The sequence below is a fragment of the Sebastes fasciatus genome, chromosome 4, assembly GCF_043250625.1.
Source record: "Sebastes fasciatus isolate fSebFas1 chromosome 4, fSebFas1.pri, whole genome shotgun sequence".
NCBI lineage: Eukaryota > Metazoa > Chordata > Actinopteri > Perciformes > Sebastidae > Sebastes > Sebastes fasciatus.
Window position 1 is genome coordinate 17095670 of NC_133798.1, and position 16917 is coordinate 17112586.

At 40.9% G+C, this 16917-nt stretch overlaps 1 protein-coding gene across 3 annotated transcripts; it reads left to right on the plus strand.

The window, feature by feature from the left end:
* The first annotated feature begins 311 nt into the window (after positions 1–311).
* Positions 312–10583, plus strand: rhcgb (Rh family, C glycoprotein b). 3 transcript variants are annotated; one of them, XM_074632310.1, is made up of 13 exons: positions 312–420; positions 881–1010; positions 3288–4240; positions 5670–5862; positions 6321–6471; positions 6552–6699; positions 6810–6976; positions 7257–7394; positions 7744–7880; positions 7995–8119; positions 8281–8354; positions 8892–8959; positions 9448–10583. In XM_074632310.1, exons 3-13 carry the CDS (start codon positions 4018–4020, stop codon positions 9485–9487), a joined length of 1464 nt encoding a protein of 487 aa, XP_074488411.1. In that variant the 5' UTR covers positions 312–420; positions 881–1010; positions 3288–4017; the 3' UTR covers positions 9488–10583. The 3 variants fall into 3 exon arrangements, with proteins under 3 accessions (XP_074488411.1, XP_074488413.1, XP_074488414.1); XM_074632312.1 differs by lacking the exon at positions 3288–4240; XM_074632313.1 differs by lacking the exon at positions 3288–4240 and having other exon boundaries at positions 907–1010.
* Positions 10584–16917: the final 6334 nt, after the last annotated feature.

Sequence of the window (16917 nt, forward strand, 5' to 3'; positions counted from 1 at the left end):
GGCATAAATAATAGCTGCCTCAGTTTCAGGGTCCTGGCATTGTGTGTGACTTTCAAACTGTTATGACTTACTGGGATTAGTAACACCCGCGCTTTCCTGCATTGAAAATGACTGCTGTGAAGTAGTTGTACAGTATAAACCAGGGCTGTTTAGAGTGAGTACATTACCTAACCCACTGTATGCACATTATGGGAATTCACTGGTAGTTCCTGCTGTGTAAGTGTAGTCACCACCTTTATTTACTATTCATAGGCACTTGTTGTTTCACACGTTGTGCGGTTAAATTAGAATGTCTTTCTCTTATTCTAAAGAAAATACAAACAGCTTCAACAAGCCTGACAGTGGTGCTCAGATCATGGGGGATCAACTCAACACATCATCCCAGAAGAGCGCATCATCTGCCAGAACTGCATCACCAAGGTAGCAGTGCTAAGCCGAGCAGTAAGATCAATGTGCATAGATAGCTGCTCACTCATTTTAATGAGGTTCAGCCAGTGCATTGATCTATCATCTATAGGTTTAGCTGCTGACATGCTCATTTTTTTCCTGGTGATGATTCAATGAGACATTTTACTTTTGTCATTTTGTTGTGTCCATGATATTTGACTGGCAGAGCACAAAATTGCATATTCCAGTCCAGTAAGCGAGCATATCTATTATAATAGCCATTATGTCCAAAAGGGGTATTAAAGTTCATATTATTCCGAGCCTACATACAACTTTGCAGATCTGTTTTAATACATTTCTTCATTTGATTTATTTTGGTGGGTAAATAACACAATTGCACTTGAGTTACAAATCAGAATTTAATTCTTGATCCATAACAACTTGTGAGCCTTAGCTATACAATTAACAATGCTTTTTCTTTTATTGGTTCAAGGCAGTTTCCTCTACTTGTCACTACAGTTTCATCAGAAGATACACGGGGAATCAGCACATGACATTAGGAGCTGCTGTATTTCCTCCACTCCGGTGTGTTTGACCTTCCTTACATGTGCAGGACAGGACAGGTAGGTTTTGTAACATACTTACTATTTACATAGTAGGCGGTTCGTGTGTATACATTCCCCTTCTCCCACTGTGAATGTTACGCAATGCAAACTGAAGTGAGAAAGCTGTTACATCACCATAGTTAAACACTGAGAAAGTGAAAGCTTCAAGACTTATATCTGCCAGTATATAAACAAAGGGATTATTTACACTTTTATTCAAGTTGTTCTTGCATATGAAAGGAATAGTTTGACATTTTGGGGAAATACGCTTTATTTGCTTTCTTGCTGACAGGCGAGCAGCTTAGCATAAAAATTGGAAACAGTCAGCCTGACTCTGTTTTAAAGGTGACAAAAGCTGCCCACCTGCACCTCTCAAGCTCACTAATTAACATGTTATATCTCGAGCAAAGTCGCCACTAGTTGCCTAGCAACAGCCAAGAAATACTCCAGCACATAACCCTCCATAAAGTTGTTTTTACACTTTGGTTGTTGCACAGATTAAACATACAAGGTATAATAAACTGGGGGAAAAAAAGTTTGGAAACTTGTGTTTGGTGGATTATTTCTCTGTTGTTACAATGCTAATTGGCATTGTATTTTACATCGTTGGAAAGCCTGTTTATTTACCTTCACAATGATGTCCAACTTGTAAGGATCATGCATTTGTAGGATGAGCAGCACAGCTGATTATGTGGGTAGCACCCAAGAAAAATTTGCAAAAATGCTCTGCCGATGGTAAACAGTGTATTCTCCTGTTGGAATTGACTCTTGTTTTGAGTTGTTTGGTGGATTGGATGATTAGCTCTCCATCAGTAACAATGAACAAACAAGACATATTGGCTATTTTACACTTTATTCATTTAATACACCATCAAGAGCCTCAGTAGCAACCCTTACACGATGCTGTGGAATGGCGTTCCATTCCTCAACCAGGATTCGTTGCAGGTCAGCCAGCGTGGTTGTTTTGGTCACTCTAACACGTACAGCACGCCCAACCTGATCCTACAAGTGTTGAATTGGGATGAGGTCTGGACTCTTGGCAGGCCGTCCCATTCTCTCTACTCCCACATTGCGGAGGTAGGCTGTGATAACCCTGGCTCTGTGGGGGCGAGCGTTGTTTCTTGGAGGATGAAGTTAGGTCCCAGATTGTGGAGATATGGGATCGCCACTGGCTGCAGAATCTCATCCCGATATCTCACTGCATTGAGAAGGCCTTCAATGATGACAAACCTGGTTTTGCCAGTGAGGGAAATGTCGCCCCACACCATGACACTGCCCCCACCAAAAGCTGTTACTCCATCGGTTCAACATTCAGCATAGCGTTCTCCGCGTCGTCTCCATACTTTGACCCTGCCATCCAACTTTGGCAGACAGAACTTGGACTCATCCCTGAACATGACATTCCCCCACATGTTCAGGTTCCATTGTCTGTGTTGTCAACACCAGCGCAAACGGGCCTGACGGTGAAGGGCAGTCATTGCAGACTTCCTGGTAGCCTTATGAGAATATACTGTTTACCATTGGCAGAGCATTTTGGCAAATTTTTCTTGGGCGCTACCCACATAATCAGCTGTGCTGCTCATCCCACAAATGCATGATCCTTACAAGTTGGACATCATTGCGAAGGTAAATAAACAGGCTTTCCAACGATGTAAAATACAATGCCAATTTGCATTGCCACAACAGAGAATTAATCCACCAAACACAAGTTTCTGAACTTTTTTTTCCCCTTTTATGTTATTATGTGAGCTTTGCCTGTTTTATCCTGTTTCCTCGTTTCCAGTCTTTATGCTAAGCTAACCGGCTGCTGGCATATGTAGATATATATCTACCGTACAGAGATGAGAGCGATATCAATCTTCTTATCTAACTCTAAAGGAAACACAATGTTTTGCATGATTTTATCATGCTCAGCATCTCAATCTGCCGAATCACAGTCATGTCCAAAGTACTGAATGTGTTGAGTTGAAATTGCGACAGCAAAGCCCTCAACAACTTCCAATCATAATATTATAAAATGATATAATTCTTACGAGAGTGTATTTTCATATTTTGCTGAACCACACAGTTTTAATTACTCAAGTTTAGTTGTTCAAGTCGTAATTACTATACCATACGTTTTTTTATTTTACACAAATGTCATGTTTTGTCAATTCTCTGAGCACATAAACTAAATAAAACAGTTTAAATGTTAATCTAAAATGCATTTTCTTTTTACAATTTACTCGTACAACAGTGCAGAAACAATTTAACTAGTGAATAAAAGCTGGACCCTTGTCTCATCCTTGAACCCAGCGTCTGTGTTGCTTGACTGACTCAAACCTGTCGTGCATCTTTCTAATGGGGCCCAGCATGGATACGCATTATTTACAGTTAATGCTTCAGAGGATCAGCCCTGTACAGAGAACGTTCCCACCCTCTGACCAGCAGGAAGAAAATGAAAGTTGGAAGTGTTGTGTAGAAGCCTTTACCATAGAGGCAAGCTTAAAAGACTGTTTATCTTTCTCTGACAGTGTTTGTGTTAAGGGAGTAGAAAGAACATTTCATAACCATGTAACCCCCTCAAGCTGTCAACTGGATTGCTGATATCTTAACAGACAAGTATAACAAACAAAATCTGTTGACAAGATGTCCTAGTAAACATCATCTTTCTCCTGCTTGCTCTCCTGTCCTTTACCTCAAAACCTTAGTAGCAGTACCACGTTTACATTTATGTGATGATTTATACTCTGCTATATAAAATGCTGGGGAAACAATATTAAATTATTATAAAGCAGTAAGATGCATCTATAACTTAAGATGTGTCACCACCTGAAAAGTGTCCAGGGCCTACTAGTGCAGTAGTGGAGGGAGTGACGGTGGGAGTGTCCTCATGTCAAAGCAAACACCCATCTTTGCTCATCTTCACTTGTGCTTAAGATGCTCAGGGGCTTTAAAGTCACTTTTGCAGAGGACGGCTCACTTAAATAATTCAGCTGCAGCACTTATAACTTAAAAAAGAAAAGGGCAAAGAGCAAAACTAACAATGGGTTGTATTCAAAGCTTCAGGGAACTGTGCGACCGCACGAAGAACACTAATGTTCGTATCAGTCTTCCAATAGTTTGCATTGTGTGGCAAACAGCCATGATCATCTTGTTTGGGGTTTTTATTCGTTACAATGAAGAGTCGAATCCACACTGGATAGAGCACAGAAAAGCTAACAATATATCAAGTGACATTGAGAATGACTTCTACTACAGATATCCAAGTAAGTGACTTCATTTTGATTCTTTTATTTCTTCTTTCTCTAATAATACTCTCTTCTCCAAAGGCCTCATATCTCAATCATCACTTTTTATTTCTTAATGTGTTAATCTAGCAACCCTTAACACATCTACCTTTATACTATAAACTTAATATCTAAATGCATCCAAATGTCTGCACATTTAGCTCATTGTTTTATCGTTTTATTAATATTTGTCTCTACTTCTGTTGACCTATCAGATTATTCCTACTTTGCTGACGAGGCTCCGACACCCACAGATGCACATTTCCCCCGGGGGTTTGACTCCCCTCAGGCTTTTCTTTCCAGTTTAACTTTAGCTGACTAGTATGCATATATACAGTTTATAACTATATATTTTTTTCTTTATTATCTCACAATTACTTAACTCTTTGGTAATATTGTCCTTGTAACATTCATGCCAATAAAGAACACTGAATTGAATTATATTTTAATTTTTGTTTAAATACATATAGCCTGTAATGCCTGCAATTTTGGGGTGTGGTTGTATTCTATACTTCCCAGATGACACACAGTGTCGGTGTCAGGCTATCGTGAAGCCATCTCAACCATGGTGTTGGATGTCGGATGATAAATGTTCGTCCTGACACAGTTTGTTGTCTGTAGACTAATGGCACCTCATCCTAAAGTCATGGGACCTTCTTTCGCAACACTACACCCACGACAGTGTTGACATGACACGACAGTCTGAAATGCCTGAAACATTTGTTATCTGTTAGGCTGTAAAACATACATCTGGGCATGGAAACATGCATCTGGGCAGGATTTGGGCTGTAATATTTTCTATACAAACTATCATGTTTCACAGTCAGTGGGAACCTATTGTATCGTGAGGTGTGCCAGGAGGTTACAGTATTATGCTGTAAATGATACGGGCTGGTTTATGTTGGTTACAGTTGATATGAACTGTCTCACAAAGAGCCACCTGTTACAGAAAAGGTGAAAAGGCTCAAACATAAAACTCTATTTTGTGTGTGTATACTGTATATATATATATATATCCCAAAACGTACTCAATAACAGTTCATATGTCATTTCATTCATAAGTAGGAACTATTCATTTACATAAAAGGCGATTGGTTATAATAACCCTGATTGCTGAATTAGCAATGTACTGATAACACCATTGGATACTGCGATAAGACAAAAATGGAAGGCAATATTGATCGTCTAATGGAGGACACATCTCAACAAGACAGAGGAATGAGAGGATGATTGAAAAAAACAACTTAACTTGATACCTAGTTTTGCAGAATCCTTTTTTAATTTCTTTATTTTCATAATACCTTGCCTCCAATTTGATTTGGATGTGGAAACCCCTCACCCTTTCCTCCCCTTTGTGCCATTTCCTATGATCCTCCTCACCTCTCCCTTCTCCCCTTTTTTTGCCCAGGTTTCCAGGACGTCCATGTGATGATCTTTGTTGGATTCGGCTTCCTGATGACATTTCTTAAGCGCTACAGCTTCGGCGCGGTGGGTTACAACTTCCTCATCGCAGCTTTCGGCCTCCAATGGGCGCTGCTGATGCAAGGCTGGTTCCACTCCCTGGACTACACTGATGGAAAGATCAAAATAGGAATTGAAAAGTATGTATGGTGCAGTCACACAAGCCAAGTAACAGGCAGACAGGGCCAGAGGGGGTCGCCACAGTGTATGATGGCAATATGTTTCCACCTGCATGCTTTCCGTAGAAAAACACAGTGAGAGTGAGAAACCAGTCTGACTGACTCGTAAAGATATTTCCAGGAACATTTAGTGTTCGTGGACTCAGTAGCTGGAAGGTAAACAGAAACTCAGACTGAGAGGATGATACTGTTGAAGTCACTCTGTGTCATCAGACAAAAAGTATAATAACTAGATTAGATTATGTAATGGCTTCAGTGCTCAAAATGATTTCATTGTTCCTGAATGGTTGTACTCTTTATTTGGTTTACCGTTGTTCAATAGGTGAATCCTCAACCAATATAAATACTGTCTAATATTTGGCGAGTACAGATTACAATTGATCTCATATTACGTTTTGACTGTGTTTTCCTCCCCTCAGCCTGATCAACGCTGACTTCTGTGTGGCGGGCTGCTTGATAGCCTACGGGGCGGTGCTTGGTAAAGTCAGTGCGGTCCAGCTGCTGGTTATGACTCTGTTTGGGGTCACACTGTTTGCTGTGGAGGAATACATCATCCTGAATCTCATACATGTGAGTTGAAAAACAATGTTTTTTTTGTTTCTTATAGCTGTAACATACTGCCACTAAGGCTAATATTTGCTTCCCTGAAGGCCAGAGATGCTGGAGGCTCCATGGTGATCCACACATTTGGAGGTTATTACGGTCTTTCCATCTCGTGGATGCTCTATCGACCGGGCCTGGACCAGAGCAGCCGTCTGCAGGGCTCCGTCTACCACTCGGACGTCTTTGCCATGATTGGTGGGCGTGATCTTAATTACATACTGATTCATATTTATTGTCACAATACTTTCTGGAGGTACTGTGTGGATCTGCAGGATTTGTAAGGTCCACCCTTGCTTTCTGTATAGGCACCCTCTTCCTGTGGATGTTCTGGCCCAGCTTCAACTCAGCCATCACAGACCACGGGGACGGGCAGCACAGAGCAGCCATCAACACCTATCTGGCTTTGGCCTCAACTGTGCTCACTACTGTGGCCATCTCCAGCCTCTTCCAGAAGCACGGAAAACTAGACATGGTAACACTCATAAAGTTAAGCTATTATGTATGATGGACATAATTATGATAATAGGAGGAGTGGATATTTGTCAAGCTGACAGTACTTATGTTGAATTGTCAGAATATGCATGACTTTTGTGCCCCACCTGAATAAACTCAAACTTCATTTTACCGTGAAGTGATTGAATGCATACTCTGTTTCATCTGATACAGCGAACTCATCGTTCAGTAAAAGAGAGATCAAACAGTTTTCTTCTGTTACTAACAGATGCATTTTTTCTGCTCATGTCTTTTTCCAGGTTCACATCCAGAACTCCACTCTAGCTGGAGGCGTTGCAGTGGGAACTGCAGCAGAGTTCATGCTGATGCCCTACGGCTCTCTGATCGTAGGATTCTGCTGTGGTATCATCTCCACACTGGGATATATCTACCTCACGGTGTGGTGTTTATCTGGGTTATTGTGTTGTAGCTAGTATGAGATAAGCCTCAGTTTAGTTTTTGAAAGTGTTCATCAATCAATCCAGGCAATTAGCTACAGAAATGAAAATACAAAACACTTTAACTCTCCACAGTCATATAAAACTGTACGTAGCAAAATTTGTAATTTGCTGGTTTATTCTAACTAGGTTTTTCTTTGCTGAGTTAGAGTTAAGTAGATATACCTCCTTAAACACACAAGGTGGATTGCCTCATTACTTTTACTGCTCTTAAGTCAACTGTCAGTCTAAAACTACATCAAATTAAACTGTTTAAGTTAGTTCAGCTAATCCTAACTGTCTCTCTCAGCCTTTCATGGAGAAGTACCTGAAGATCCAGGACACATGTGGAATCCATAACCTGCATGCCATGCCAGGAGTCATCGGTGGCATTGTGGGAGCCATTACGGCCGCAGCTGCATCAGAGTCCGTTTATGGCCGAGAAGGGTGAGTGGTCCTTGCTATGGATAGAAGATTATCAACCAGTAAAAAGGATATTTGTATTCTTGTGGCCAAATGTGGTCTTTTGTTCTGAAAGAACACCCCTTTTTTGTATTAAAGGCTCATTAACACCTTTGACTTTGAGGGTGATTTCAAAGACATGGTACCCACACGGCAGGGTGGTCACCAGGCTGCAGGCCTCTGTGTGGCTATCTGCTTTGGTGTGGGAGGAGGCATCCTTGTCGGTAAGGAATAACCACAACTGCAAACACCCTTCAGTTTGCCCATATAGCCGAAATGTAAATAAATGTGAGATTACTGTGTTTGAATGAGCTGGGTGTGTTTGCATACAGTGGATGGTGGACTGTGTGTGTTGGGATAATGACTTTATTTGTATTCTTCTCAGGTTGTATTTTAAGATTACCTATCTGGGGAGATCCTGCAGATGACAACTGTTTTGATGATGAGGCCTACTGGGAGGTGAGAGGCCACTCTTTACATCCATAAAGAGTTTTTTTACAGTTTGAAATGTCAATATCAAGTCACAATTCAGTCAGTAGTTCACCCCACAGAGATTGTGAAATTGCCCAGAATGAATACCAGATATAATATGTTTCAATGATTTTGTTTGATGGGTGTTTTTTGTAATGTTTGATAAATGCAGTTCAGATCAAATGTAATTTACTTCAGGCGAAACGGTCACAATGGACCCTGATTAGTTGGCAGCACTTTGAGTGACAATGCTAGACATACTTTTAGTTTGTTTTGCTGTTCTTGAACGGAAAAGTTTTACTGTTTTGTGTTCCTCACCCGGTTTTTCCACTCATTGTGTACGTGAGTGAATGTGCCATCGTCATTCTGCCACCTCTATTTACAAAGAAACGCTTCCAAATTTTTCCATCTTATGACACAAAGTGCCCACAGCATCAGACATGTTTCTGGTTGTTTTAGTTGGTTGATCATGTGGTTGTTATACTTTCCCCTGAGTCATGATGACAAAACTGTAATTGTTCACAGCTTCCTGAAGATGAAGAGGCCGTCCCCCCTGTCCTTCAGTACAACAACCACATGCGGAACAAAGACGTGTAAGTGTCCTCTTAGTTTATCTATTTACAGTGTTTTGGTCATGGAGTCCTGCTATTCTCACACCAAACAGACCATGCAGGTACAACAGTGACTTTATTGTTGCATTCAGCGTCCTCTTGGTGGCAGCAGAGACTACATGTGACTCATAGTAACTCCTGCCCTTTGTTGGGAATATATACATATACATATATACATCCCTGTTCCTGTCATTCAGTGCTTGCTAGATTATGAAATGCTCACGTGGACGCCTGTGCTGCTCCTCAAAGTGACCTTGCAGTCATGTTTACTGTGGAAATGAAAATGATACTATTAGACATAGCTGAACCGTCAGTGTAATCTACCCAGTAGAGAAATATATACGGGAACATCCACAGGTCATAGAAGAAAAAGACATTATCTAAACCGTGACACCACACACTGTAAGACACAACTTTTCTATGAAGTTTCATTGTTTTTTCACAAATTATGTGATGCTCTTTATTTGCAGAACGGAATCAAATTTCTCCATGGAGCAGACCGGACGCTAGGCCAAAAAACACTTATTTCTCATACAGTGATTGTATGTCTTTTTGTTTGTTTTTTGAAGTGAAACAATCTGCCAGTGGAATAAGATATTTTCGGTTTTCCAACATATTTATTTTCAGTTAAAATCAATTGATATTCAATCAAATATTGGTATTAAACGTGAGTGGCATTATCTTGGTACAAGGGGAGGGATTTGCCTCATTTCAACATTTAAAGTAAATAATCTTAAAACTGCAGCCTCTTGTTTCACATAAAACAAGACGTAAAGGCTCAGTGTTTGACTAAAACTGACTTAAAACATGACCACGAGAACATAATAACCATGGCTCCTATAAGTGGTCGTGAGAGGAATATATTTCATTTTGTATTACGTTTGCTTCAGACCCACTTGAGTTGCACTTTACACTGGATTTTCCTCAGGAGCTTTCACATCTTTGTTTTTCCTGATTTAGATTTTTTTTCTGTCCGTGTGACGTAACAAACTGACGGTCACATTTGAACAGAATACAGTGACTTTTTTGTCACCTTTATTCTGTCAGCTTCATTTGTTATACGTTTATTTGCATAGTTGCTTTTCCCTATATTGCAATAGGATGCATTAAAAGAACAACTTAAATCATTTTGTGTGTCTTCATGGAGAAGTTTTACACTGAGATGTAATGACAGTTATCTATCATGTTACCGATTATAGATTTTAAAAAGAAAAGCGGTGATATTTTTGTTTGGTAACACTTTACTTGAACCCACCCTCACTTAGTATTTATAAGCATTATATAAACACTTTATAAATGTCTTATAAGACACTATAATGTAGCGCAAACAAGGATATTTTTAAGAGTTGTTAATTAATAAACACTGATTTAATGCTACATTACAGTGTATAATAAATGTATTATGTACTGCTTATAAATGCTAAATAGGAGGGTTAAAGTAAAGTGATATCGGATATTTTTATCCACGTTATCAATCTGAAAATGAACGATTTTGTCAAAAGCGAATGTTTGTACATTTAGACGCACAAGGTAGAATATTTATGTCATGCTGTTTTGAAAAGTTTAATGGTAATGTAATTTTGAAAATTAATAAAGAATTATTAATACATTGTTGTAATTGCTTGATATCTATTGTGCCAATTTTATTGAATTATTACTTATTACTAATTACTTATTTATTAGTAATTGAGCGATTTTGTAGAAAATAATGGATAAAAAAAAATCTAAATTGACCAATTAAAAGAGGAGGAAACAAGTTGTTTCCCTCATTTAAGAGCCCTTGTGCAGCGTCCCCTCTTGTGGAGGGTAAAGGTCACACCCTTATTGCTCTCTCGGGACACTGCGGTGACCAAAAACAAACTACAGACCAGCGTCATCATCATCATGACCTCGGGTCAAAGGGTAACAAGAGGGCGAGGTCACCGTCAGGGCTGCACACATATGCTGGAGTCTATCAATTTAAATTGATCGATTGAGAGAATTCCTGTGGGTTCAAATGCTGAATATTGGCGGTATTTCTTTGCACATTGATGGGTAGAAATGTGGAGATTTATTCTAAGAGAACCAGTCTTTCAATGAATGGACCATGATGTCTATAAATACTGAATGTTGTTTCACCATGCAGTTTATTTCTGTCCATCATTTTCTAATGACGGCTGTAATTCCCACGTGCTCTGTCTTCTGTCCACCTGGCCGCCGCGTTTTCATTGATCGACGGCGGGCAGCAGCAGCTCGTGGTGGGAGTGCGGATGATTCCCACACATGAGTAGCAGCGAGGAATCCATCGCCTCGTCCAGTCTCCTCGCTAACAAAGGCAGGCTTAGTGCTGTTTTCTTTTGTCATCAGTAACGTGTTTGAGTAAAGGAGGTAATGGTGCCACAAGTGCTCCAATTAAACGAGATGCAGCCCTGCTGGGAAGAAAGGCTCCCCCTTTGCCCCCCGATACCCCCCAAATACACACACACACACACACACACATACCGGGCCTCTTCTCATCCTACCCCCATGCCGTTCCCGCCCCAACTCTGCTCATGTTTATTCATCAGCCACTTACAGGGCAAACGCAGAGGCCTGTTAAAACTAAATCAGTCTTATTTATAAATGATACCAGGCCTTTCCTCTCTGACAAGCCTTATGGCGTCATGACAGCCATGTTTGAAGACCTTCCTTTCGACAGACACTGACCACAGATGTGACTTCCACAGGGGGAAAACACAAACTGTACAGGGATAGCAGGGGAGGGGGGTGCGAGAGGCCACAGAGAAGAAGGTGAGATGGAAAAACTTGAGGAGGCAAGGGGGCATGAAAAGGGGGAGGGACAGAGAGAGAATGAGGCCTCACTTTTCATTGCTGATGACTGACTGCCTGCCATCCGGGCTCAATCATGATCTTTGATTGACAGGTCAGGGGGGGTAAAGGAGAGGGTGGGAACGAGGGTCCGGGACGGGAGCTTAGAATGGGAGCTGCACAAAACACACTCCCATACAGGGGCCCGCGGAGACGCTCATTAATGATAAAGAACATACCAGGAAAAAGCATGTTTTCTCTGCATGCCAGTGATGTTGTTTGTAGGTTGAGATTAGTTTGTAATCTTCTATACGTGCTGATGTAAAAAATGTGCAGAGCACTGCAGGGCTAAGTGCAACGTGGGAGGTCGTGTTAGAGCACCTGGCTATTTGTTTTCTTATTTTCCATTATTCTAAGGAAATTATGTAATATGTCTGATGGTGATTATGCTGCCGGCGTATTCATCACAGTTTACACATAAGTGTCAGTCACTCTGCAGTAAAAACTCCCCTGAATTCACTTTACAGTTACGAGGATCCGCAGCGGTTAGAGAAGTATTCAAGGATCAATGTTCACTCCCTTATAAAGAGAGCAGTAAAAGCCCCCATTGAAAGAAACCACAAGTCCATAGAACTGGTCATAAACTATTCAAGCCCTCACTCTTTTCTCTCTATACTTAATCTGCTCACGTTCCGTGCAGCTTCAGTATCCCCTAAAGGTTACTTCCCAGCAGGTGCATCTCCAAAAACCTCTCTGAACATTTACATCTGGACGGTCTTTTCGATGCACAACACCAGCACTTATTGAGCGCCATAATGTCCCAACATCAGTCCCGTACTCATCACCAGTGCTGGAAAGTGACCAAGTTCATTTATTCATGTTCTTAAGTACTTGTATTCAAATACTTTCAGAGGGAATTTTATTTGACAGATACAGCTGCAGTTTACATAAAAAAATATGATAAGCTTATAAAATAAAATGTATTGGCTCACAACCTTTTTGGCTTGTGGCCCTTTGCTAAAAAGCAGTGTCCAGCTGTGGCCCTTCATCACGTTTCACATGTCTATGAGCTGTTAGCACTTCCAGCTGAGTGATTTCACTTCTTAATTTATCAGATTGTTGCATTAAAGAATTGTTTGAGGCCCAAAGCTGTCAAATGTTCAATAGTTTCACAAATAACAGCAACGATTAGAGAAAATACCTAACTGTATGCCTCTATAAAGAAGTTAAAATCAGCTCCACCTTGACCAACTACACCAACAAATGCTGCTCACACACCAGCGGACTAGGATTAATAATCTGATAATGTCATATCAGTGACAGAAGCATGTTCCTGCAGAGCCAGTACGTTACTACAGTAACGTTTGAGTACATTTTGCTGATAATACTTTTAAGTATGCATTTGAATGAGGGACTTTTACTTGTAGTGGAGTATATATTTATATTGCTGTACTGGTACAGTTAGGCCTGCTTGAGCAAATGATCTGAGTGGCAGTCACTTTTTCCCTCTTGTGTTTGCAACCTGCTGCTGAACCTCCCAGCTCCGGCCTCCCCAGGTATCCACAGGCCTCCCCACGCCACTAACTGTCCACAGAGGCTGCTTAAGTGTCCCTATCGGACCACAGTGGAGAGGAACAGCAGATTAACCATGATCCTATCCGCTCGCCGCTAGCCCCTTCATACGCTCCGTTACACCAGCATTTAAAAGAAGGAGGGGACGCCATTCAGGCCCCTGATATGAATCCCAGACGAAGGGACAAGAACAGAGCTTTCACCCCCTGTTTCACAGAAAAAAAGACCCCTTTCTGGCACCCTCTAATTCTGGTTGCTACGGGCTCCTGGGTTCAATGGTGGACTCCCGTTGTGAGGGGACAAAGCCTCTCAGTCATCCGGCGATGGTTGCTAGGGGAGGCAGAATGTATGGGGAGGGACGGGCTGCCGTTGTCCCAGACGAAACGTCTCTCTTAAGGCGGCTGAGATGTGGTGATTGACAGGTGGCTACACGCTCCACTGCGGATCACCCGGGAGGTCTGGGGGGCCTTATATCTGTGACCGTGTGTGTGTATTTATGTGTGTGTATGGCAGGTTATGTTGGTTGGCAGAGTGAACAGGGGGGTTGGGGGCATATAGTATAGGATAGTATAGGTTTCTGCTGCTCTGAAAGTGGCACCGTTTATTACCTGTAGAGGGAGCTGCTTCTGCTTCAAATAGATGTTCAATCACCCTGTAATGATCTACTGCGGTGCTGCCTGTGAGCCTGCTGGCAGTGGTGTTAAAAGCACCTTTAAACTATGTAAAAAGAATATTCTGTTATAAGTGAAAACCCTATATTTAAAGCCCTTCTTAAAGCCTCCCATCAGTCCAAAATATGTTTTTTTCATTTTGATGTTTGGGCTTCACTGTGCAGTTTGACACCAGATTAACCTTCATGTAGGAGCAGGATTTGTGACATCACAACTAGTTTGGACACCAATTGTAATTGAGCTTTTATTATGTAAAACAAAAACATACATACACAATAATAATTCCAAGCACAGTACTATTATATCTGCAAACACATCTGGTGGTGGGGATCTTTCAGTAAATGTACAGATAGCAAGTATCACAAGTAAAAGTACTTCTGCAGAAAAATGGCCCATATGACTGATGTTATATGACATTATTAGATTCTTAGATGCATCAATGCATAAGCAGCATCTTACTGTTGTAGCTGGTCGCGGTGGAGCTAGTTTTAACTTTATATACAGTTTGGTAGTTTAGTCCAGTGGATCCCCTCCAAAGGGTAACGATAAATCTGAGGGGTCGTGATCGGATTAATGTGGTAAAAAAGAAGAAGAAAAAAAAAATCAGTTTTGCCTCACAAATCTCTATTCCTGTCTTGACTTTTCTCTAATCTTTGTGGATAATTTTACCTCTTTTGGCCTCCAAATTGTTATTTTAATGAAAACCGTCTGAGGAGTTTAGAGTGGAAATGACTCTGGTGGAACTGATAACAATTCATAGATATCTGAAATATGACAGGGGGTCCCAAGTGGACACCTTTTTTATTTTTGTAAGGGCTCATAATCCCCCGTCTCAACCAAGTGTCCCTCCAAACGCCTACATTCATACATATAAACAGTGGATTACAGACTATATTGGAGATTTTTAAAAAAAAAATTTAATGACTATCAGGCAATAAATAGATAGAAACTGAAAACTGAATCAAAAAAAAAAATTTAAGACCACACTAATATAAATGTAAACAATTACAGAGCCTAGTAATATGCTGTACATGGTTAGTGCAAGTCTATAGTAGCCTATAAACTGTATGTTGTCTTGTATTGTATGTACAATATACATAACCATGTATGTACAAGTATGTTATAATCAGGTATGTATAGATAAAAAGCATTCTGGGTTTAGTTCCTTCTTACTTCTCTTTTCTTTTAAAAAGGAAAACTGGAAGTCATAATCTTCGTTCTATGGACATTTTGCAATTTGTTGTTCCCAAAGTACGGACTGAATTGGGAATGAAAGCTTTTAGGTTTTCGGCACCTACTGCTTGGAATAATGTACAATCTGATCTTCAACTTCAAAACTTAGTTACCTAGAATGAGTTTAAGGCTCTGGTGAAATCACTGCAGTCCAGGTTGTCTGTGTGCAGGTGTTTTGTATGAGCAAGTTTTAATGTTAATTTATGTATTGTCTGTTACTTTCACTATAACTGTCTTTGCTGCTATCTTGGCCAGGTCTCCCTTGTAAAAGAGATCTGTGATCTCAATGGGACTAACCTGGTTAAATAAAGGACAACAAAATAAAATAGTAAGATATTGGATAATAAGAATAAGAATAAAAAAAAAAATTCAAAATTGTGCTTATGGTGTGAAAGTACAAGTGGACAATAAACATTCTTGAATGAACAGAGACTAACAGAGGTGTAGCCTACAGTTCATTCTAGTTTTGCTGTCAGAGGCAAAGATAAAATCTTTTGTGTAACTGAGACAGAGAGAGCACATTTTAAATTAAAAAGGTAAGAAATTAAAGCTGTGGGTTTTTATGTTTATCTGCATCAAAAGGATTAGTGATATTCAGATGTGTGTCTCACTCCCCCAGCATGGGAACCGTTTCCCCGCCGCTCTCTAGACACCAGCGCTCCCCGTTTCCCCCTCCAGGGCCACGGAGGTGACTGGGAACAGACAGGGTAGGACGTGGGGATCTAAAAGGGGTTCACACACGACACCGTCTCCCCTCAGATAGACGTCTGGGACCGTCTGGGTTCTGCACTCCCAGACAGGGAGCCCTTGCACCCGTCAGATGCTGCCCACGCCCCATCCACCATCCCCCCATCCCCCCATCCCCCTTTCCCCTTGACCTTGACTCTCTGTCACCGTGGCCCTCCAGACAGTCTGGGGTCAAAGGGTAACACAGCAGCCACACATCAGACACGGTTCAAGTCCCCTGTGTCCATATGAATGCTGAATGGTAAATCACCCTAAAAATCAGCCTGTTGGAATGTGGCTTTAAAATTCCTGCAGAGATGGACTCAAAGACCTCAAGGGAGACCGTTACCGTGACGAGATATGAAAACAAAAGGGTCGATTTTATTGCATTTATTGCTTCTCTCGTGTCTCGTCCTGCAGGGAAAGAAATTTAATGTGTAGTATAGTAATATTTAAGCAGCGGTTCAAAATGCACATCTGTAATTTGTGTTTACTCATAAAGAGAATCAGTCATTTCCCAGCAGCAGCCATGCTACATTTTTACCTTTCACCTCTGACTGCTGATTCACATCGTCCTCAGCCAATCACGGCCGAGCTAACCAGCAATGTCATGACAGATTTGTGAGAGAAGGGGAACGGCTGCATCCTCACGTGGCTGTTTGAAAAATGCCAACCCACTCTGATGAGCCTGGTGTGAGCATGCGCACAGTGCTGCTGATTGTGTCTCAATATGGACTCATCTCTCTTGACTCCCTCCTGTCTCTATAAACCCTTTTTCTTTTTCACTCAGTAGACGTGCATTTCTGTTTTTGTTAACAAATCAAATATCTTTATTGTTTAACTGAGATAGTTATCACTCTCCCTCTGCTCAGATGTACATTTGTAATTAATTTTGGAGACATTTTACATTCTATAACAAGCCAATTTATGTAGTGTTTAATATGACCGTCT